Raw genomic sequence first — 25,242 nt, forward strand, 5'->3', positions numbered from 1 at the left:
TTGCCCAATGGGTCCCACTTGGTCTCGTATATATATTACTAAAACTATCATCTTGTTTGTTTCTATGTAAGTGTATCCATGTGCTCCTGGACCTTTGCCAAAATGATACCGGACAGCACTACAAGTTTTGCACCACCTTACTCACAATTGTCCCGTTGTGGTTTGTATCAAGTTTTGTTCAGGTTGATGTTATATTTTACAAGTTATTAACATTTTTAACTTTACAAAACCCCACTTTGAGACCAATAACTTGGCGGATGCTGCTGGCAGATTCTGGCAGTTTCCAGCTGTGACGTCACAATGGGATCTCATTTACATTAGCTGCTAATCAACAATGTTCCACTCAGTGCAATGAGAGATTTGTTGTATTGTTGTAAGGAGAGGGAGGGAGTGGGGGAGGGGAGGAGGGGAAATATTATTTAAACATTGTGTTTAGTGGGGGAGTGCGATAGGAGAAAGGTGAGGGTAGGAAGTGACTGAGGGTAGGGGAAAGGTGAAGGAGGGAGAGGTGAGGGAGGGAGTGTATGAGGGGAGGAGGAGAGGGGATAGAAGAGGGAGGTAGTTTATATATTGTTTTTAGCTGTGTCTATGTGGGGGGCGGGGGAAACTTTTAAATCTCATCCCTGTACGGGGGACACGACCTTTTCCCTGTCGGGTCTCTGTGTCGTTGGGGCCTAGCACCGTGGAGCGGCCTCCAACCGGAACGACCCGGGGTATCCAGTCACGGAGCCTGCGGACTCACCATCGTGGAGCTGGCCGGCTTCGGAGCGTGGAGAGCTGTGGTGGCACGCGGCTGCGACTTGACTTCGGAGCATCGGAGGCTCCAGCCACAGGCCCGGTGGATGGTGACATCGGGAGCTCGCGGGTCCCTGGTGGGAGACCGCTTTTCAGAGCTCCCACAACGACAACTTCTCCCGCCGGAATTGCGGTGTTGAAAACGACCCGGAGCGTGGCCTTACATCGCCCGGCCTGGCTTTAATGGCCGCAGGACTTGCCATCGTCCGGCAGGGGCTCCAACATCAAGACCCGGAGCAGGGCCTTACATCGCCCGGCCTGGCTTTAACGGCCGCGGGACTTGCCATCGTCCGGCAGGGGCTCCAACATCAAGACCCGGAGCAGGGCCTTACATCGCCCGGCGCGGCTTTAACGGCCGCGGGACTTGCCATCGTCCGGCAGGGGTTTCAACATCCGGAGAAGAATGGAAAACAGGGGAGAGACAATGACTTTGCCTTCCATCACAGTGAGGAGGAGATTCACTCTGATGGATGTTTGTGTAAATTGTGTTAATTCTGTGTCTAGGTTTGTTTTCTTGTTGAATGAATGCAGAAACCAAATTCCGTTTGAACTTCATTTGAGGTTCAAATGACAATAAACGGTATTGTATTGTATTGTATTGTATAGGGAGGGACAGGTGAGCGAGGGAGTGGAGGAGGGGAGGAGGGGAGGGGAGAGAAGAGGGACGGTGAAGAGGAGGGGGTGGGAGTGTTGGTGGATGAGGGGAACGAGCTGTGCCTGCACAGTTGGGGGCTATGGATGAGTGGTGGAATATTGCGTTTGGGGACGTGTTGCGTTGGGGGCTATGGATGAGTGGTGGAATATTGCGTTGGGGGAACTTGGTCTAGTACTGTATAAAATATAACAACATCACCCAAATAAAGGTTTCTGAGGCAGTGTATTTCAGGTGGCCACTACTCTCTGGAGAAGGTAACTCCACTCATCTGCCTTCTAAATCTCATCACCCTCATCATAAAATTCTACCTCTGATAGAGTGCAAAGTTTATTGCAGTCTATATTCCTAATTAGTTTAAAATATCCCATCTAAATCACCTCAGCCACAGGGAGAACAGGCTCAGCTTCTCTGTGGAGCATTGGGAGAGAGTGCAGAAGAGTTTTACCAGAATGTTGCCTGGATTAGACACTATTAGTTGTAGGGGAGGTTGGACACACTTGGTTTATTTTTCAAAGATAGACACAAATGCTGGAGTAACTCAGCGGGACAGGCAGCATCTCTAGAGAGAAGGAATGGGTGACGTTTCGGGTCGAGACCCTTCTTCAGATTATTCGGACCACTGCTGACAGGTTGCTTGATAGAAGTACATAGTGTATGGGAGGCATAGACAGGGTAGGATTAATGTCCAATACCAGAGGGGATAGGTTTAAGGTGAGAGCAGAAAGTTTAAAAGAGATTTACCAGGCAAAATCTATTTTCACACAGAGTGGTCGATGCCCAGTCTGCACAGCTGAGGTGCTGAATGAAGCAGTTATGGCAACAATGCTTCGTTGACATTAGGCCAAAAGCATGGCGAGGTGGAGAATGGAAGGATATATTTCAAATGAGCATCATGGTCAGTGCATGTGTGTGCTGAAGGGCCTGTACTTGTGTTGATAAAGACCAAACTCAATCGTTAGAGAGTCCAAGCTTTGAACAACTACTCACCATCACAAACTAAAAGGCCGATAACGAGGTAGATCCTCACACTGGACAGCTTACTTCAGATAGGGTGCGGGGAACCAAAAAAAGTGATCACTAACTGAGGTGGGATCTGGTGTATTAGTGACTCAGGACAGCCCTGTGTTTCCACACAACCCCTCACATCTCTTGTCAATATGTAACAGCCACGTACCTGTACAATACACAGACTGGTCGATGTGTGTTGGCTTCAGCTCATACACAAAGTAACTGCTGCAGTTTTTAACCTTGATGTCCTTGCACTCTTCTCCAGACCCACCGCCACCAACATCTTCGAAACACACTTCTCTGGTCACCTCCCCGTCTGTCACGCTGGGATGGTCACCTGGACGAATATAAACATTGTAAAATGTACCTGGTCCCACAGTGCAGCAGGGGACCGGGTAGATTTGGATGCTGAAGTGGGATTACATAGTTAGTGTGAATGGTCGGTCTCAGCCCATAGTCCAGTCTGACCAGTGTCCGTTAGCAGTGAGCTGCTGCCCTCGACCTCACCCTCCCCACCCACACTCCCCACCGCAGCCCTGCTCCATGAGCCCTGCTCATGTTACTGAAGACCTGTGGCAGGACAATTCCATGTTGAGGCAGCAAACCCCAGCCCTCACCCCAAATGTGCATTGACAGCTGGTGAACCTACAGCTCCAGGCCAAGCACCCATTAAATTAAACATTGTGGGTGACATAGTGGTGGAGCTGGTAGAGCTGCTGCCTCACAGCGCCAGAGACCTGGGTTAGGTCCCGACCTGCGGGGCTGGCTGAGTAGAGTTTAACAATTCTTCGTGTGGGTTTACTCCGGGTGCTCCAGATTCCTCCCACATTCAAGGACAAGAGGATTTGTAAGTTAATTGGCCTCTGTAAATTGCCAGATGTGTGCAGGAATTTAATGCAGAAGTGGGAAAACATAGAGTTAGTGTGAATGTGTGATTTATGGTTAGTGCAGACACAGGGCCAAAGGGCCTCTTCACATGTTGTATCAATCAATATTCAGTTGATTCAGATTCAATGGTCATCAAATTATATTAAACTAAACATGATCAACTTCTCCCTAAAACGGACTCAATGTGGGTCCCCTGGATTAAACAAGACCTGCCACTGATTTGACAATTGACGATAAATAGACAATAGGTGCAGGAGTAGGTCATATGGCCCTTCGGCCAGCACCGCCACTCAATGTGATCATGGCTGATCATCCAACTCAGTATCCTGCATCTGCCTTCTCTCCATACCCCCTGATCCCTTTAGCCACAAGGGCCACATCTAACTCCCTCTTAAATATAACCAATGAACTGGCCTCAACTACCTTCTGTGGCAGAGAGTTCCAGAGATTCACCACTCTCTGTGTGAAAAATGTTTTTCTCATCTCGGTCCTAAAGGATTTCCCCTTTATCCTTAAACTGTGACCCCTTGTCCTGGACTTGCCCAACATCGGGAACAATCTTCCTGCATCTAGTCTGTCCAACCCCTTAAGAATTTTGTAAGTTTCTATAAGACGCCCCCTCAATCTTCTAAATTCTAGCGAGTACAAGCCAAGTCTATCCAGCCTTTCTTCATATGAAAGTCCTGACATCCCAGACCCTGTACAACTGCAGTAGAATCTTTGGTGGCAAAAACAGGAAAGTAGACTATTATCTGAATGGTGGCCGATTAGGAAAAGAGGAGATGCAACGAGACCTGGGTGTCATGGTACACCAGTCATTGAAAGTAGGCATGCAGGTGCAGCAGGCAGTGAAGAAAGCGAATGGTATGTTAGCATTCATAGCAAAAGGATTTGAGTATAGGAGCAGGAAGATTCTACTGCAGTTGTACAGGGTCTTGGTGAGACCACACCTGGAGTATTGCGTACAGTTTTGGTCTCCAAATCTAAGGAAAGACATTCTTGCCATAGAGGGAGTACAGATAAGGTTCACCAGACTGATTCCTGGGATGTCAGGACTTTCATATGGCAGGTACAGGATACTGAGTTGGATGATCAGCCATGATCATATAGAATGGCGGTGCAGGCTCGAAGGGCCGAATGGCCTACTCCTGCAACTATTTTCTATGTTTCTATGTAGGGAATAATTAGACCCAATTAGAGTCATACAGGACAGAAGCAGACCCTTTGGCCCATCTCGGCAACAATGACCACCATGCCTCATCTAAGCTAGTCCCATTTGGCTAGTCCCATATTACTCTGAACCTATCCGATCCATGCGGCTATCCATATGTTATTTAAATTGTATTTAAGGGAAAATATTACAACTAAAATATACATTAGGGAATAAATGATCTTTAAAATTAATCAGAATAAACATGGTCAAACAATTCAGAAATACATTTAAAAATTCAAAATAAATAAACTAGAAATGTTATATAAATTTATAAACAATGATTGTGTGTATTCATTCATTATTTTGTAGGTTTTGAATTAGGAACCTCAAGCTGGAGGGAGGGGCACAGAGAAGCTTAACGAGGATATTGCCAGGACAAGGGCCTGAGCTACAGGGAGAGGTTGGTTAAACTGGGACTAGCGAGCACATGAGACTGAGGGTAGACAAATATGCTGGTGAAACTCAACGGGTGAGGAGTGTCTATGGAGCGAAGGAATAGGTGACGTTTCGGGTCGAGACCCTTCTTCAGACTGATGTGGGTGGTGGGGTGGGTAGAAGTAAGGTAGAGGTGGGTGGGACCAATTTGCGGTGGGACTCACTCTGGCCATGGAGGAGGCCCAGGACAGAAAGGTCGGATTGGGAATGGGAGGGGGAGTTGAAGTGCTGAGCCACCGGGAGATCAGGTTGGTTAATGCGAACTGAGCGGAGGTGTTGGGCGAAGCGATCGCCAAGCCTGATGTAGAGCAGTTGACACCTAGAACAGCGGATGCAATAGATGAGGTTGGAGGAGATGCAGGTGAACCTCTGCCTCACCTGGAAAGACTGCTTAGGTAGACAAAAATGCCGGAGAAACATGAAGCTGAGGAGTGATCTTGCAGAGGTGTAGAAAACCCTGGGGGGAATAAGTAGGGTGAATGGGGCTTTATTTTGCCCAGAGAGAAGGGGAATCAAGAACAAGAGAACACGGGTTTAAGGTGAGAGGGGAACGATTTAATAGCAACCGAAGGGGCAACATTTTCCACATAGAGGGTGGTGGATAGAAGAGCTGCCAGAAGAAGATATAGTTTAGGCAGGTAGAATAACAATATTTCAAATACATTTAGGCTGGTGCATGGATAGGAAAAGTTGAGGGCAAATGGGCCTGGCTTTGTTCGGGCATCTTGTTTGCACTGTACAAGTCGTTCTATGTGATCCAATTAATGAACTGTGAGTGCAGTAACGTGCCAAGCACACTACACAGTGGGCCGATCGATCAATCAACAACCCGATACTGGGAAACTCGGAGCTGGAGCTCTGCCACCTGACTCCATGAAGATCCAAGTCTGCTGCATGGTCTGAGACACTGTGGGGAGAAATTCTCAGGGAGTTTGTGTTCGTTGTCCATGTGGAGGGCCCTCTGATGTGATCGTAGTCACCAGTCTGGCCCTCCCTGACAAAAGCTAAGTCCCAAAGTAGCAAACTCTAATCCTACCGTTTAACCATCCTGGGCTCATCCCGGAGCAGTGATTCGCTGGAACGTTGGTCTCAGGAATCTTCCATCCGCCAGAACTGAAACAACAATCAGAGAGTCAGCCCCTAAACTGGGGTCTTTTATTCAGTGAGAGAGAGACCAGGAATTGAGGACAATCTGTCCGCATCCCGTCCTATTTCAATATCACCCACTGCCAGATAATCTCCCGGTGAATCCCGGCCCCATATCCTCTCCATCTCTCACGGTACAGAATATGAGATCTCCACATCCCAGTTTTTACTCACTGTCCCTCTGTGATAACTGACAACCTGATCTTCCATCATGTCCTCACCCCTCCTCCTCCCTCACTGACTGAGTTTGATGGAATTATTTCCTCACATTACCTGTTGAATCTGTACCATCCTTCAACAAGGTTTTCATCAGACTTCCATTGGCCATTTGTGCACTGAGTGTTGGAACAATCCGTGCTCCTCCAGGGCTGATCCAGGACGGTGTGGTCTACACATGGGTCACTGCGTACGGAGTCTGTGGGTGGGACACAAGATGATGGTCAGTGTCAGTGTAATGTCCACTTGTCATCACACAGCCTCTGATCAGGGAGCATCTCTGGTGAACATGGATGGGTGACACATCATCCTTTTGAAGGAAGGTCCTGACCCCAAATGTCACAAATCCATTTTCCCCAGAAACGCTGCTTGACCTGGTGAATTACTCCAGCACCTTGTGTCTAATATGTGCTGTCATCATGTTCAGGCCTGAATATTGCCACCCATTTCTCCCCTGAACCCCCCTGCCCCCCTGTCCCTAGGGTAGCTAATGTAACCCCACTTTATAAAAAGGGAGGGAGAGAGAAAACGGGGAATTACAGACCAGTTAGTCTAACATCGGTATTGGGGAAACTGCTAGAGTCAGTTATTAAAGATGGGATAGCAGCACATTTGGAAAGTGGTGAAATCATTGGACAAAGTCAGCATGGATTTATGAAAGGTAAATCATGTCTGACGAATCTTATAGAATTTTTCGAGGATGTAACTAGTAGAGACAGGCCCGTACAAAGCTTTTCAAAAAGGGGGGTGGCATGACAGGATTTGTAGAACCAGAGTTGGTTTACAGGGCAAGGCCAGCGAATGCCCTTGCATTAGTAGAGGTAGTGGTAAATGCCAATATACATTCAGGAGCACCTGTTCCATTGTTTTGTACAAACCGCAGGCATTGCCACTTTCATTTTACTGCACATCTTGTATGTGTATGTGACTTACCTTAACTTGACGATAAGTGATTTCCTGTTGTTCACAAACAAGGCACAAGGTAGGCAAAAGATGCCATCCACATGATCGCTATATACAAGCCAGGGGTATGCTCGTAACTAGTCAGGGTTAAATCTTCGCCAGCATCCATTCTTATAGTAAGCACAATATTTGTATGTTGGACCCAGTTTAAAGTGATTCTGTATGAGGTACAGCTACTGAGCATCTGAGAGGTTGGCAATAGCTTTAGCAGCTTCTTCATTGGTTGTGGTAGAATTAAGGAGAACTAGACCAAGTGCAGACCCGTTGGGTCTGTTCCCCCAACGTGCGGTTGTGGGGGGGGGGGTGTCATACACATTAACCACCCCCACACACTAACTACCCCCCCCCCCCGCAAACACGCTAACTACCCCCCCCACACACACTAACTACCCCCCCCGCACACACACTAACTACACCCCCACACACACCACTAACACCCCCCCACACACACCACACCCCCCACCACCACACACTACCCCCACACAACCCACACTAACCCCCCACACACACACACCCCCACCCCACACACAAAACACCCACCCACACCACATACCCCCCCACACACACTACCGACCACCCCCCACACACCACTAACTACCCCCCCCACACACACTAACTACCCCCCCCCCACACACACTACCACCCCCCCACACACCTAACCCCCCCCCACCACACACCTAACTACCCCCCCCCACACACACCCCCCCACACACACCCACACACACTACCTCACCCCTAACCCCCCCAACACAACTACCCCCCCCCACACACACTAACACCCCCCCACAACATAACCCCCCCCACACCCCCCTAACTACCACACCCACACACTAACTACCCCCCCCACACCCGCTAACTCCACCCACCACACACGCTAACTACCACCCACACACGCTAACTACCACCCCCACACACGTAACTCCCCCCCCCCACACACACGAACGACCCCCCCCCCACACAACACCCTAACTACCCCCCCCCCACACACACTAACTACCCCCCCCACACACAACCCTACTACCCCCCCCCCACCACACTAACTACCCCCCCCCCACACACACCCTAACCCCCCCCCCCCACACACACTACCCCCCCCACACACAAACTACCCCCCCACACACTAAACCCCCCCCCCACACACACTAACACCCCCCACACACACTAACCCCCCCCCACACACACAACTACCCCCCCCACACACGACCCTAACGACCCCCCCCACACACACTAACTACCCACCCCCCGCACACACACCACCCACACCCACCACCCCCACACCCACTAACTACCCCCCCCCCACACACACTAACTACCCCCCCCCCACACACACTAACTACCCCCCCCCCACACACACTAACTACACCCCCACACACACTAACTACCCCCCCCACACACACTAACTACCCCCCCCCCCCACCCCCCCCCACCCCCACACCGCCACTACTCCCCCCCCCCACACACTAACTACCACCCCCCACACACACTAACTACCACCCCCACACACACTAACTACCACCCCCACACACACTAACTACCCCCCCCGCACACACTAACTACACCCCCACACACACTAACTACCCCCCCCCACACACACTAACTACCACCCCCACACACACTAACTACCCCCCCCGCACACACTAACTACCACCCCCACACACACACTACTACCACCCCCCACACATACACTACTACCCCCCCCGCACACACACTAACTACACCCCCACCCCCACACACCAATACCCCCCCCCCCCACCACACTAACTACCCCCCCACACACACTAACTACCCCCACACACACACTAACTACCCCCCCCCACACCACTACTACCCCCCCGCACAACCTAACTACCCCCCCCGCACACACACTAACTACCCCCCCCGCACACACACTAACTACCACCCCCACACACGCTAACTACCACCCCCACACACTAACTACCCCCCCCCACACACACTAACTACCCCCCCCGCACACACTAACTACCACCCCCACACACACTAACTACACCCCCACACACACTAACTACCCCCCCCGCACACACACTAACTACCCCCCCCCACACACACTAACTACCCCCCCCACACACACTAACTACACCCCCACACACGCTAACTACCCCCCCGCACACACGCTAACTACCCCCCCCCCGCACACACGCTAACTACGCCCCCCCGCAAACACGCTAACTACCCCCCCTCCGCAAACACGCTAACTACCTCCACCCGCAAACACACTAACTACCACCCCTCCGCAAACACGCTAACTACCCCCCCCCGCACACACACTAACTACCCCCCACAAACACACTAACTACCCTCCCCCCCCGCACACACGCTAACTACCCCCCCCGCACACACGCTAACTACCCCCCCCGCACACACACTAACTACCCCCCCCCGCACACACGCTAACTACCCCCCCCGCACACACGCTAACTACCCCCCCCGCACACACACTAACTACCCCCCCGCACACACGCTAACTACCCCCCCCGCACACACATTAACTACCCCCCCCCCACACACGCTAACTACCCCCCCCGCACACACACTAACTACCCCCCCCGCACACACGCTAACTACCCCCCCCCCGCACACACACTATCTAGCCCCCCGCAAACACGCTAACTACCCCCCCGCAAACACGCTAACTACCCCCTGCAAACACGCTAACTACCCCCCCGCACACACGCTAACTACACCCCCGCACACACGCTAACTACCTCCCCCCCGCGCACACACGCTAACTACCCCCCCCGCACACACGCTAACTACCCCCCCGCAAACACGCTAACTACCCCCCTCACACACGCTAACTACCCCCCCCGCACACACGCTAACTACCCCCCCGCACACACCCTAACTACCCCCCCGCACACACGCTAACTACACCCACCTCACACACGCTAACTACCCCCCCGCACACACGCTAACTACCCCCCCCCGCAAACACGCTAACTACCCACCCCCGCACACACGCTAACTACTCCCCCCGCAAACAAGCTAACTATCCCCCTTTTTTCTTCCTCTGGGGGGGGGAAAAGGGGGGTGCGGTCGAAGGCTTTCGACAAGGTCCCACATAAGAGATTAGTATACAAACTTAAAGCACACGGCATTGGGGGTTCAGTATTGATGTGGATAGAGAACTGGCTGGCAAACAGGAAGCAAAGAGTAGGAGTAAACGGGTCCTTTTCACAATGGCAGACAGTGACTAGTGGGGTACCGCAAGGCTCAGTTCTGGGACCCCAGCTATTTACGATATATATTAATGATTTGGACGAGGGAATTGAATGCAACATCTCCAAGTTTGCGGATGACACGAAGCTGGGGGGCAGTGTTAGCTGTGAGGAGGATGCTAGGAGGCTGCAAGGTGACAGGGATAGGCTGGGTGAGTGGGCTAATGTTTGGCAGATGCAGTATAATGTGGATAAATGTGCGGTTATCGACTTTGGTGGCAAAAACAGGAAAGTAGATTATTATCTGAATGGTGGCCGATTAGGAAAAGGGGAGATGCAGCGAGACCTGGGTGTCATGGTACACCAGTCATTGAAAGTCGGCATGCAGGTGCAGCAGGCAGTGAAGAAAGCAAATGGTATGTTAGCATTCATAGCAAAAGGATTTGAGTATAAGAGCAGGGAGGTTCTACTGCAGTTGTACAGGGTCTTGGTGAGACCACACCTGGAGTATTGCGTACAGTTTTGGTCTCCTAATCTGAGGAAAGACATTCTTGCCATAGAGGGAGTACAGAGAAGGTTCACCAGACTGATTCCTGCGATGTCAGGACTTTCATATGAAGAAAGACTGGATAAACTCGGCTTGTACTTGCTAGAATTCGGAAGATTGAGGGGGGATCTTATAGAAACTTACAAAATTCTTAAGGGGTTGGACAGGCTAGATGCAGGAAGATGGTTCCCGATGTTGGGGAAGTCCAGAACAAGGGGTTACAGCTTAAGGATAAGGGGGAAATCATTTAGCACCGAGATGAGAAAATTATTTTTCACAGAGAGTGGTGAATCTCTGGAATTCTCTGCCACAGAAGGTATTTGAGGCCAGTTCATTGGCTATATTTAAGAAGGAGTTAGATGTGGCCCTTGTGGCTAAAGGGATCAGGGGGTATGGAGAGAAGGCAGGTACAGGACACTGAGTTGGATGATAAGCCATGATCATATCGAATGGCGGTGCAGGCTCGAAGGGCCGAATGGCCTCTACTCCTGCACCTATTGTCTATGTTTCTATGTCCCACCTCCACTCTCACCTTTTACTAACACTCCTCCCTTTCACTCCACCTAACCCCTCCCTTTTCTCCCCTCAACCTCAGGGGAATGAATGAACCACTTTTGAAGCCTGATGTCTTTCAATGAAGGAAGTCTGCTGCCCAACAGTTAGGTCTGTGCCTCCTCCCAGTTGCAGTGACCCAGCCGGTGAGACCGCTGTCACACAGTGACCCATCCGGTGAGACTGCTGTCACACAGTGACCCAGCCGGTGAGACCGCTGTCACACAGTGACCCAGCCAGTGAGGTTGCTGTCACACAGTGACCCAGCCGGTGAGATTGCTGTCACACAGTGACCCATACGGTGAGGTTGCTGTCACACAGTGACCCAGCCGGTGAGACTGCTGTCACACAGTGACCTCAGCTCCACATCTCTGATCATATCCCAGCTTCTTGTGCTGTCTATGTGGAGGCTGCACGATCTGGTGACCACTTGCTTCTTCCAGCTGTTTGGTTTGCCTCTCGTGTACCAAACACCAGCATGTTGTGTGGCCACTGTGCATTGCCCCAAGTGTCTAGATTAGTGCTGGAGTTGGGGACAGTTGATGGGAATGTGGGGAGAATGGGATCAGAGTAGGAATGGTGTAAACAGGTTGTCTCATTCTGTGGGTCAATGTTACAGGCTCTGTAACCCATCAATGTGCTCCATGTTCTAGTCTCCCACCCCAGTCATTCCTGCTTCTCCCCGCTCTGTCATGGTGGCTGTGAGGGGGTGGGGAGGGGGGGGTGATAGCCGGGGGGGGGGAGGGGGGTGTGATAGCCGGAGGGGGGGGGGGGGGGTGATAGCCGGGGGGGGGGGGGTGATAGCCGGGGGGGGGGGGGGGGTGATAGCCGGGGGGGGGGGGGGGGGGTGGGGCTGCTCTGTCCTGGGGGGATTTTCACTCACAATGGAACAATGAAAGGAGCCGGGGTAGACAAATCAGGATGCAGGGGTAGGGGGCTCAGATTGGGGCTCCGTGGTCATGTGGTGGGGCAGGTTGGTACGAGCCAGGTTCTCTGTCTGGGACATCCTGCCCAGCTTCAGTGGTCACCCTCAACCACAGTGTGTGTGTGTGTGTGTGTGTGTGTGTGTGTGTGTGTGTGTGTGTGTGTGTGTGTGTGTGTGTGTGTGTGTGTGTGTGTGTGTGTGTGTGTGTGTGTGTGTGTGTGTGTGTGGGCTGTGCTGTTCAATGTGGGGCCAGGGGAGGGGGGACCATGGCAGACACGGCCAGTTCACCAGCTGGGGGGGGCAACAGTGCTGGGGGTGGGAGTGGACAGGGTATTGGTCCAGGTATTCTAGTTGGAGTATGTGACCCCGACTGCAGACGGGTCACATGTCAGTCATAGTGGGGGTGGAGGTCACAGGTCACAGGTCACTCCAGGAAGGCAAGGTCCAGATACAACAGCTTGATCAGACGGTGGGAGAGGGAGATGTGAGTGAGGGGGTCACTGACCACAGACTGCAACATTCACCCCTGTGTGTGGGTGATGACTCGGGACGTCCCCGAATTCACCCACTCCCCCCCACACCCCCCCCCTCACACCCTACAAGCCCCACCCCCACCCCCACTGTATCAACATGGAGAGGAACATACCTGTACAATACACACTGTAATATCCGGGTGTCGGCTTCAGACGATACACAAAATAATCACCACAGTTTTTGATTTTGATCTCCTGATGCGTGAGGCAGTTGTGTTTATTGGGGTTGTCTCTAACCCAGTTGAAACAGACTGTCCTGGTCACCTCCCCGTCTCTCACTCTGGGATGGGAACCTGCAGTGAGGTTTATAAACATTGTAAAATGTACCCGGTCCCTCAGTGCAGCAGGGAATGTGAATCTGGAGCCAGTAACACAGTGATCACGACCCAGTCAGTCTCAGTCTCAGTCAGCGGTGAACTGCTGTCCTCACCCTCCCCACCCACACTCCCCACCCGCACTCCCCACCCGCACTCCCCACCCACCCTCCCCACCCTCCCCACCCACAGCAGCAGCTGCTCCCTGATACCCTGTGGGTCACTGGGCTCCTGAATGGATACACATTGCCCACCCGTGACCTGCCTCAGCTTCAGGCTGACTGGTCGTTATACATCACAAAGTCTTCAACTTTCACACATATTTAGACACAAACATTGAAAATATACTAAACTATTAAAGTAAAACCAGAATATTAAACAAACAAAGTCAGGTTTTGCAAAAAGATAATTAGATGAACTTAAAGCAGAGAAGTCTTGTTATAACTATGAAGTGTGTTGATGAGGCCACACCCTGGCCACGCTCTCATCTTGCCGCTACCATCGGGAAGAAGGTGCAGGAGCCTGAAAACTGCGACCTCCAGGTTCAAGAACAGCTTCTTCCCAGCAACTATCAGGCTCTTGAACACTACACAACACTAACATCAGCAACCATGATCTTCCATTGACTGTGTTTTTGGTTGCACTACAGACGTTGGTGTTTGTACTATTACAGTTACCTCGTGTTGTGGTTATATTATGCCGCTGTCCCACTTAGGAAACCTGAACGGAAACCTCTGGAGACTTTGCGCCCCATCCAAGGTTTCCGTGCGGTTCGTGGAGGTTTTAGTCAGTCTCCCTACCTGCTTCCACTACCTGCAACCTCCGGCAACCACCTGCAACCTCCGGGAACCGCACGGAAACCTTGGGTGGGCGCAAAGTCTCCAGAGGTTTCCGTTCTGGTTTCCTAAGTGGGACAGGGGCATTATTCATTGTATTTTTATTGTTCTATTTTATCTGTAGTGCTGTAGAGATCTGGATCATCACTCTGACCTTTGCTAAAGTAACACTGTGCATCAGTTATACATACTTGTACACCTACCAGATAACCAGCCGGGACTCCACCCAGAGCAGCGAGAGAATGGAACTGCATGCTCAAGAATCTTCACATTGTCGTAACTGAAACAACAAGCAGAGAGTCAGCCCCCGACTGAGGGAAATATTAGTGACTGGGGTCTATACCATCGCACTGCTACATTGGTCCAGTCCCAGGAACCCATTTCTTGCCCTTTCCAAAGTCTCTCTTCCCTGCCTGCAGATTGTGAGTTTCCTTTCTCTGTATTCCACTCCCTGTTCCACAATGAGGGCTGATACTATCAATCTAACATGCCTTATTCTCTTTCAGTTACTTAATATATAACAGTAGGTTGCCATTCTGCCCATCATGATCATACTGGCCTTCAGCCCTCTGCCCCTTCTCCTATTTTCCCTGTAACACTGCAACTTATTCCCTCACATGACCGTGAACCTTGCTTTGAATCTTTTGCCAGCTACCAGCACATATTTTGGAAACTGGAGCACCAGGGGAACCCCACCCAGGACAGACCGTACAAATTCCACACAGACATCGCCCAATGTCAGGATCGAATTGGGCTCCTCGGAGAAGCAAGCATCAGCACTAACTGCGTCACATTCACCCTCACTTACTAGAGTGCGATCAGTTTACCTGCTAAATCTGTACCACCCTTCCGTCAGATTTCCATCATCCATCCATCGGCTGCTGCACCGAGTTCTATGACAACCCGAGTTCCTCCAGGGCTGATCCAGGACAGTGTGGGTTACACACGGATCACTGGCTGTGGAGTCTGCGACTGAGGAACAGGATGATGATCAATGTTAAAGTCAAACTGAGCAAAGTTCACTCAGACTGGTTCCCCCAACCACATCCAACACCCCAGGACCACCAGCAACCTCCGAGTTAGAGTCAGTGATAGAGAGATCAGAAACAAATCCTACAACTATCATATCCAGGTTTAGGTTTATGTTTGATATTGTCACGTAATATTTCATTCCAGCCGTTTGACCATGTGGACTAATAACAAACGACTACTATAGGTCCATATCCTCCTGTGCCTCACCTATTCACATAGCTGTGTAAATGCATCTTAATTACTGTGATTGGGTTCTGATTCTACCACCCTCTCTGGCTGCACATTCATCATTCTCTGTGTGGAAGAACTTTCTCCTTGGATCACCAACATTACAAGTTATACCCTCTAACCAGTAGAGAGGTCACCCAAATGAACATACAAATGATTCCTCCATCTTTCACTGCCCTTCCACGTTATATTGAAAAGGGAACAGGGGGGGGAGACCAATGGGCCCATCTTGATCATGCCATCTCCTGGTGCAGGAACCCCATCATTTCCATTCCTCCCTCATTAGTTCCCTTCAGCCCTACAACTCTGTCACACAAGCTGTTCAATTCTCTTTACAGAGCCCCAGAGTCATACATATAGTGTGGAAACAGGATCTTCAACCCAAACTGCCCACATCAGCCAACATGTCCCAGATACACTATTAGATTCACCAGAATGTTACCTGGACTTGAGGACTGAGTTATAGGGAAAGGATGGATAGTCTGGGACTTTTTGCTTTGAAGGAGGAGTGACCTCATTGAGGGGTACAAGAGCATGAGGGGCATGGACAACACTCACAGTCTTTTACCCAGGTAGATAATTCTAAACCGAGGGGCCTTAACATGAGCTAAATTCCCAACTTGGAGTAAGGCCAAACATTGAGGGTATGAGAGAGAGATTTGCACGTTTATTGGAGTAGGTTGTTTGAAGGAAAAGGAACATGGGGAAAGTGGGATGGTTTTAAAGTGAGCTGACAAGAGATCAGACATGCACAACCCTGTTAGATTGAAGGGCAAGGCAGGCAAATGTAAAGAAGCCTGGATGATGAGGAAAATTGAGGTATTGGTCTAGAATAAGAAGGAAGCTTGGGACAGGGAGACGCAGCTGGGATCCAGTGTATCCGGGAGGAGGTTTGGGAACTATGAAGCAAACTAAAGAAGGAAATCAGAATGGCAAAAGGTGGGCAGGAGATAGCTCTGGCGGAGAGCATTAAGGATAATTCCAAGTACATAAAGGGAAAAAGGGTAACTAGAGAGAGAGTGGGACATTTCATGAATCATGAGACATGGTTGACTAATCTTCTTGAATTTTTTGAAGAGGTTACTAGGGAAATTGAGGTAAAGCAGTGGATGTTGTCTATATGGACTTCAGTAAGGCCTTTGACAAGGTTCCTCACGGAAGGTTGGTTAAGAAGGTTCAATTGTTGGGTATTAATAGTGGAGTAGCAAGATGGATTCAACAGTGGCTGAATGGGAGATACCAGAGAGTAATGGTGGATGGCTGTTTGTCAGGTTGGAGGCAGGTGACTAGTGGGGTGCCACAGGGATCTGTGTTGGGTCCACTGTTGTTTGTCATATACATCAATGATCTGGATGATAGTGTGGTAAATTGGATTAGTAAGTATCCAGATGATACTAAGATGTGTTGTGGATAATGAAGTAGATTTTCAAAGTCTACAGAGCGATTTAGGCCATTTGGAAGAGTGGGCTGAAAGATGGCAGATGGAGTTTAATGCTGATAAGTGTGAGGTGCCACATAGAAACATAGAAAATTGGTGAAGGAGTAGGCCATTCGGCCCTTTGAGCCTGCACCGCCATTCAATATGATCATGGCTGATCATCCAACTCAGTATCCTGTACCTGCCTTCTCACCATACCCCCTGATCCCTTTAGCCACAAGGGCCACATCTAACTCCCTCTTAAATATAGCCAATGAACTGGCCTTAACTACCTTCTGTGGCAGAGAGTTCCAGAGATTCACCACTCTCTGTGTGGAAAATGTTTTTCTCATCTTGGCAGGACAAATCAAAATAGGACGTACATGGTAAATGGTAGCGAATTGAGGAATGCAGTTGAACAGAAGGATCTGGGAATAACTGTGCATAGTTCCCTGAAGGTGGAATCTCATGTAGATAGGGTAGTAAAGAAAGCTTTTGGTGTGCTGGCCTTTATAAATCAGAGCATTGAGTATAGAAGTTGGGATGTAATGTTAAAATTGTACAAGGCATTGGTGAGGCCAATTCTGGAGTATGGTGTACAATTTTGGTCGCCTAATTATATTATTATTATTATTATTATTATTAAAGCTTTATTTCAGACACAGGTCCATATAACACATCAAGGAAGGATGTCGACAAACTAGAGAGTATAGAGGAGATTTATTAGAATGTTGCCTGGGTTTCAGCAACTAAGTTACAGAAAAAGGTTGAACAAGTTAGGTCTTTATTTTTTGGAGCGCAGAAGGTTAAGGAGGGACTTGATAGAGGTCTTTAAAATGATGAGAGGGATAGACAGAGTTGACGTGGATAAGCTTTTCCCATTGAGAGTAGGGAAGATTCAAACAAGAGGACATGACTTCAGAATTAAGGGACAGAAGTTTTGGGGTAACATGAGGGGGATCTTCTTTACTCAGAGAGTGGTAGCGGTGTGGAATGAGCTTCCAGTGGAAGTGGTGGAGGCAGGTTCGATTTTATCATTTAAAAATAAATTGGATAGTTATATGGACGGGAAAGGAATGGAGGGTTATGGTCTGAGTGCAGGTAGATGGGACTAGGGGCAAATAAGTATTCGGCACGGACTTGAAGGGCCGAGATGGCCTGTTTCCGTGCTGTAATTGTTATATGGTTATATGGTTATAAATTGGTCAACTCTGTGGAGCCACATGAGATGGGCAACGTCCTCAATGAGTATTGTTTCTCTATTTGTACTGTGGAGAAAGACAAGAGGATTGTGGAACTTGAGGCAGTCAATGGATATTAGATATTAATGATCTGGATGAGGGAATTGAAGGCAATATCTCCATGTTTGCGGATGACACTAAGCTGGAGGGCAGTGTTAGCTGTGAGGAGGATGCTAGGAGACTGCAAGGTGACTTGGATAGGCTGGGTGAGTGGGCAAATGTTTGGCAGATGCAGTATAATGTGGATAAATGTGAGGTTATCCATTTTGGTGGCAAAAACAGGAAAGCAGACTATTATCTAAATGGTGGCCGACTAGGAAAAGGGGAGATGCAGCGAGACCTGGGTGTCATGGTACACCAGTCATTGAAAGTAGGCATGCAGGTGCAGCAGGCAGTGAAGAAAGCGAATGGTATGTTAGCTTTCATAGCAAAAGGATTTGAGTATATGAGCAGGGAGGTTCTACTGCAGTTGTACAGGGTCTTGGTGAGACCACACCTGGAGTATTGCGTACAGTTTTGGTCTCCAAATCTGAGGAAGGACATTATTGCCATAGAGGGAGTGCAGAGAAGGTTCACCAGACTGATTCCTGGGATGTCAGGACTGTCTTATGAAGAAAGACTGGATAGACTTGGTTTATACTCTCTAGAATTTAGGAGATTGAGAGGGGATCTTATAGAAACTTATAAAATTCTTAAGGGGTTGGACAGGCTAGATGCAGGAAGATTGCTCCCGATGTTGGGGAAGTCCAGGACAAGGGGTCACAGCTTAAGGATAAGGGGGAAATCCTTTAAAACCGAGATGAGAAGAACTTTTTTCACACAGAGAGTGGTGAATCTCTGGAACTCCCTGCCACAGAGGGTAGTCGAGGCCAGTTCATTGGCTATATTTAAGAGGGAGTTAGATGTGGCCCTTGTGGCTAAGGGGATCAGAGGGTATGGAGAGAAGGCAGGTACGGGATACTGAGTTGGATGATCAGCCATGATCATATTGAATGGCGGTGCAGGCTCGAAGGGCCGAATGGCCTACTCCTGCACCTAATTTCTATGTTTCTATGTTTCTATGTTTCTAATGGAAGTGTCTTGTGAACATCCAGTATTATGGTGGAAGAGGTGCTGAAGGTCCTGATGTGTAAGAAGATAGATAAATCTCCCGGGATGGATCAGGTATATCTGCGAACACTGTGGGAAACTAGTGAGGAAATTGCAGAAGCCCTGGTTGAAATTTATAAGTCATCATTAAATACAGGAGAGGTGCTGGAAGACTGAAGGGAGGCAAATGTTGCGCCTCTATTCAAGAAAGGCTGCAGTGAAAGGTTCAAAACTATAGGCCAGGGAGCTTAACATCTGTAGTTGGAAAGTTACTAGGGACTAATCTGAGGGATCGGATATACAGGCATTTAGATGGTCAAGGCTGAATAGGGAGAGTCAGCATGGTTTTGTACGTGGGAGGTCGTGTCTCACAAATCTAATTGAGATTTTTGAAGACGTGACCAATAAAGTTGCTGAGTGCAGAGCTGTGGATGTTCTATATGGAATTCAGTAAGGCGTTCGACAAGGTTCCACATGGGAGGCTGCTCTGGAAGGTTAGATCGCATGGGATCCAAGGAGAGATAGCTGAATGGATAGAAAATTTATTTTATGATAGAATCAGAGGGTGATTGTGAAAGGTTACTTCTCGGACTGGTGGCCTGTGACTAGTGGTGTGCCTCAGGGTCCGGTGCTGGGTCCGTTACTGTTTGTCATCTACATCAATGATTTGGATGAAAATATACAGGGCAAGATTAGCAAGTTTGTAGATGATACAAAAATGGATGATATTGTAGACAGTGAAGATGGATATCTAAAACTGCAGCAGGATCTTGATCAGTTGACCAGATGGGTTGAGGAATGGTTGATGGAATTTAATGCAGAGAAATGTGAGTTGTTGCATTTTGGGACATCTAACATGATTTGAGTATAGGAGCAGGGAGGTTCTACTGCAGTTGTACAGGGTCTTGGTGAGACCACACATGGAGTATTGCGTACAGTTTTGGTCTCCTAATCTGAGGAAAGACATTCTTGCCATAGAGGGAGTACAGAGAAGGTTCACCAGACTGATTCCTGGGATGCCAGGACTTTCATATGAAGAAAGACTGGATAGACTCGGTTTGTACTCGCTAGAATTTAGAAGATTGAGGGGGGATCTTATAGAAACTTACAAAATTCTTAAGGGGTTGGACAGGCTAGATGCAGGAAGATTGTTCCCGATGTTGTGGAAGTCCAGAACAAGGGGTCACAGTTTAAGGATAAGGGGGAAATCTTTTAGGACCGAGATGAGGAAAACTTTTTTCACACAGAGAGTGGTGAATCTCTGGAATTCTCTGCCGCAGAAGGTAGTTGAGGCCAGTTCATTGGCTATATTTAAGAGGGAGTTAGATGTGGCCCTTGTGGCTAAAGGGATCAGGGGGTATGGAGAGAAGGCAGGTACAGGATACTGAGTTGGATGATCAGCCATGATCATGTTGAATGGCGGTGCAGGCTCGAAGGGCCGAATGGCCTACTCCTGCACCTATTTTCTATGTTTCTATGTTTCTATGGGCAGGTACTATTGCAAAGTTTAAGAGACATTTGGACAGGGACATATATAGGACAAGTCTGGAGGTATATGGACCAAACGCCGACAGAGGGACTATTGTAGCTGGGACATGTTGGCCGGTGTGGGAAAGTTGGGTCGAAGGGCCTGTTTCCACACTGTATCACTCTATGACTCTAGAATACACTATGCTGAAATGCAGGTTTTCTTATCTATTGAGGGGGGATAGATGTTCACAGTGCTATTTAGGCTCTTCTCCATTACAACATTGAGATTACAGAAGGAAGGTTTTGGCCCGAAACTTTGCCTATTTCCTTCGCTCCATAGATGCTGCCTCACCCGCTGAGTTTCTCCAGCACTTTTGTCTACCATTGAGATTACAGATGGTCTTTATCACTGAAACCAGCTATTCATGGCCTTTTAACTGACCCCATCAATTCTCCATCCAGGGACAATGATATCTGTGGTACCATAAATAACAGGAAACAAGCTTAGAGATAACCTTAGGGACAGACAAAGATGAAAGATTCAAGACATTGTTCAATGATGACATGTCAAATCCACAAGTAACCACTGTGTCCTGAGACTATAAAAATGCTGTCGATACTGTGAATCATTGAAACACTCTGGGTTCTCTCAGTTTTACTGTAAAGGCCTTCAATAAAACAACTTGTTCCACACTCACCACTGATCTATGAGCTGTTTTATTTTGTTTTATCTGCTTCTCTGAGTAAGGCCAGATACAGAAATAGCACACAATCACCCCCCCCCCCTACAGTAACAAACAAGAATTACAGAATAAATAGATTATCCACAAATTGAGATTAGATTCTACTTTCTGTTACAACGATGGGTGCACACTGTAACATAATCAATGATGTTCCTGAAACAAAGGTGTCGTCACTGCTCTGTTCCATGTCTCTACTTTTATAACTTTGGCTGTGGTTCCCTAACACCACATTCGCACAATCTACTTCACTATTTACTAGTTATTAGCCCTCACTATGTTTACCCCTACAATACAGTTGTCTTAAGATGAGAGGGGGGAGATTTAAGAGGGACTCAGAGGCAACCATTTCAGTCAGAGGGTAGTCAGTATCTGGAATGAGCTGCCAGTGGAAGCTATGGAAGGGGATACAAAAAGACATTTAGACAGACATACGAGTTGGAAGAGCTTAAGAGGGCTTTGGGCCAAATGCAGATTAATGGGACTCGGCCACGATACTCACTTGATGAGCATGAACAAGATGGGTGAAGGGCCTGTTCCTGTACCGTACCCCTCTCTAACTCTACTCTGGCAATAAAGACAATGAACTGGGGTAACAGATAGCTGTGGATTAATGACAGTGGTCGTGTCACAGTGTTGGGAGGAGTAGCAACTGAGCTTTGTCAAATACAGGTTTCAGAGGAGACCTCAAATTCAAAAATACACAGGCGCAGATTATTGGGAATTTCAACAGCATTTTCACCAACTGCGATACCACTGGAGGGAAGGGGAGAGAAGAGGGAGTATTGGATTTCACTCAGAAAATATAGAAATAAAACAGTACAGCACAGAAACAGGCCCTTCGGCCCACAATGTCTGTGTTGATTATAATGCCAAGTTTGGCTAATCATCTCTGTCTGCACGTGACCTATATACCTCCATTCCTTGCCTATCCACGTGCATCTAAAAGCTTCTTGAACACGACTGTCATATCTGCCTCCACCCTCTGCAGTGTGTTCCAGACACCCACCAGCCTCTGTGTGAAAAAAAACTTGCCCTGCATATCATCTGTAAATCTTGCCCGTCTCAAATTAAAACTATGCTCCCTTGTCCTTTACATTCCCACTCTGTCACCACTCAATTTACAGCAGCATCTTGCAGGCAATACAGAGCAGGGAGACTCGATCTTAGAGAACAGAGTGAAGTCTTGGAACAAACATGTTCCCATTAAAGAAGTGGAGCCTCTAATCCTAGATACACACAGATCTCAAGGAGAGCACGGGGTGGGCACAGGCAAACATTAGAGATTTAGGACAGATATCTCGAGCTGATAAAGTAGATGAGGTGGTGCAGAGGATGTTAGCTTTACAAGGGCAGCAAGGGAGCCACTTGGGTGAAGAAAACTGACATATATAAGTAACAAAAGCACATATGATGTTGTGTATCGTGTGGAGAATGAGAATTGGAAGGGAAATAGAGAGCTGTGTCGCTGACCAGACAACAGCCTGTATTTGGAGGCAGCGTCCAGTTCCAAACAAACCTCTCTTTAAGTTTAGTTTAGTTTAGAGATACAGCATGGAAACAGGCCCTTCAGCCCACGGATTCCACACTGACCAGTGATCCCTGCACACTAACACTATCCTACACACAAGGGACAATTTACACTTATACCAAGCCAATTAGCCTGCAAACCTATATGTTCGGTGTGTGGGAGGACACAAAAGCACCTGGAGAAAACCCATGCAGGTCACGGGAAGAACGTACAAATTCCATACACACAGCACCCACAGTCAGGATCGAACCCAGGTCTCTGGAGCTATAAAGCAGCAACTCTACCACTGTGCCACCATGTCGCCTCATTGACAGAAGAGGGCAGTGGTATCAGCAGTGACGTTAAGGTGGTGAATGTGAAGGAATAGGGATATCAGTCGTAGAATCTTTAATTGGAACAGCCACACATATACAAAATAGAGAGATTGGCAGAGAAGTTGCTTCAGACGTTAGGAGAATTCCCCCTCTCCTCCCCCCACTCACCATCAACAACACCACAGTCACATCTTAAATAAGTTCCTGGGAACCATCATCTCCAAGGACCTTAAATGGGCGGCCACCATCGACTCCACAGTCAAAAAGGCACACCAGAGGATGTACTTCCTGCGGCAGCTGAGGAAGCACAATCTGCCACAGACAATGATGGTCCAATTCTAAACGGCCATCGTAGAGTCTGTCCTCACCTTCTCCATCATGGTCTGGTTTGGCTCAGCCACCAAGCACGACACCTGGAGGCTGCAGCGAATCGTCCGATCAGCAGAGAAGGTTATTGGCTGCAACCTTCCCTCCATTAATGAACTGTACACTGCAAGGGCCAGGAAGCGAGCGGGTAAGATCATCTCTGACCCCTCTCACCCTGGCCACAAACTCTTTGAATCACTTCCCTCTGGAAGGCGACTCCGGTTGTCAAAGCCGCCACATCTAGACATACAAAGAGCTTTTTCCCACGAGCAGTAGCTCTACTCAACAGCCAAAATTCTGTAGCCTCCTTTTGCTCTGGTATTTTATTTTATTCTTCACATGTTTAAATTATAACAGTTTATTTGTAATTGTCTACTGTATATCATGTTGTTATCCTAGCGAGCAAAACACCAAGGCTAATTCCTTGTATGTATACATACTTAGCTAATAAAATGTATTCAAGTCAGTTAAATAAGTGGAAAACAAAGCTTCCTGCTCCCTCCCATTGATATTGGTGCCTTTTCAAACTTGCTGCCTGTAGTTTTTATCCCTGTATTAATATTCGGAATCAAATTTTAATTGGTCATGCTCCATTTTCACAGAATAGATACATTACTATAGTTCCTCTACAGACAATAAATAAAACCCAATTCTACTTGTTGTACACAACATGCAGTTCACCCCTGTTGGAAATTACTCACTCAGAGAAGCCAGGATCAGTAACACAACCCTCATTTCACCAGGTGACATTCTGCAAAGGAAAGCACGGAATTACAATCAGAGAGAAATGAGGGCCTGGGGTCTTGTGCAAGTTGTAAACTGGGACAGTAATTGATAGTTTGTGAAACACATCACTCCCTGACAGGGAGATCTACAGACAGACGTGAGATCTCCCTCTCAGCGTTGTACAGGAAAATCAATTACAATCAATGAACAGCAGAAGGTAACATTCTGAGATTGATCAAGTGGTGATGTCTTGTTACCTGAATCTGCACAGGTGTTGCTGCCTGGGATGGAGGGAGATGAGACCACCTGCAACCTCCTCAGTCCCGGGGACTCTACCGTGAATGGCGACAGGCTCGGCGACAGCTCACCGACTACCTTCCACATCCGCTTCACGAGTGAATAACTGCTGGGCTGGATAACAGTGCAGTTGATGTATGGTTGGAGAAAACATGCAAAGCAGACAAACCAACATCTATTCTGGGTCTGTGGAATGAAAAGTCCATTCTTTCCAGTCAACTTCCTCTAACAACCGCAGAATCAGTAATGGGTCAGCACTGAGCAGGAGGCTGCAATTGTAACAGGCAAATGTATTAGAGAGGAAATACACTGTATAAATCTGCCACATGACCAGCTGACCATTATTACACAGAGAACCATACTGGAACAGTAATGGACATGTGTAAACAGAGGGAGTAGTCCTAGTATAAACGCTGCCAGTGGACTATGTATTGGAACAGGAATGGACAGTGCGGGCTAGAGAGGGTGTGGCCACAGAATAAATCCCTGCCACCTTAGTACTGGGTCAGTATGTGACACTGAGCTGTGTATATGGGGACACTGTAGAGATTTTATTCTCCATTCCAGCATCACCCCACGTGGCACCATT

At 48.5% G+C, this 25,242-nt stretch overlaps 1 protein-coding gene across 1 annotated transcript in view; it reads right to left on the reverse strand.

Annotated features, from left to right (window-relative positions):
* The window catches only part of LOC116975639, a 613,100-nt gene extending 588,325 nt beyond the window's left edge, over positions 1–24,775 (reverse strand). The window contains exons 1-8 of the mRNA XM_033024967.1: positions 24,614–24,775; positions 24,332–24,381; positions 15,030–15,174; positions 14,406–14,482; positions 13,166–13,345; positions 6,414–6,555; positions 6,031–6,107; positions 2,625–2,795 (exon numbers count right to left, since the gene is read on the reverse strand). Of these exons, the coding sequence (XP_032880858.1) occupies positions 2,625–2,795; positions 6,031–6,107; positions 6,414–6,555; positions 13,166–13,345; positions 14,406–14,482; positions 15,030–15,174; positions 24,332–24,380 (841 nt within the window). The 5' untranslated portion in view covers position 24,381; positions 24,614–24,775. The remainder of the gene's footprint in view (positions 1–2,624; positions 2,796–6,030; positions 6,108–6,413; positions 6,556–13,165; positions 13,346–14,405; positions 14,483–15,029; positions 15,175–24,331; positions 24,382–24,613) is intronic.
* Positions 24,776–25,242: the final 467 nt, after the last annotated feature.

The sequence above is a fragment of the Amblyraja radiata genome, chromosome 7 (genome assembly GCF_010909765.2).
Source record: "Amblyraja radiata isolate CabotCenter1 chromosome 7, sAmbRad1.1.pri, whole genome shotgun sequence".
NCBI lineage: Eukaryota > Metazoa > Chordata > Chondrichthyes > Rajiformes > Rajidae > Amblyraja > Amblyraja radiata.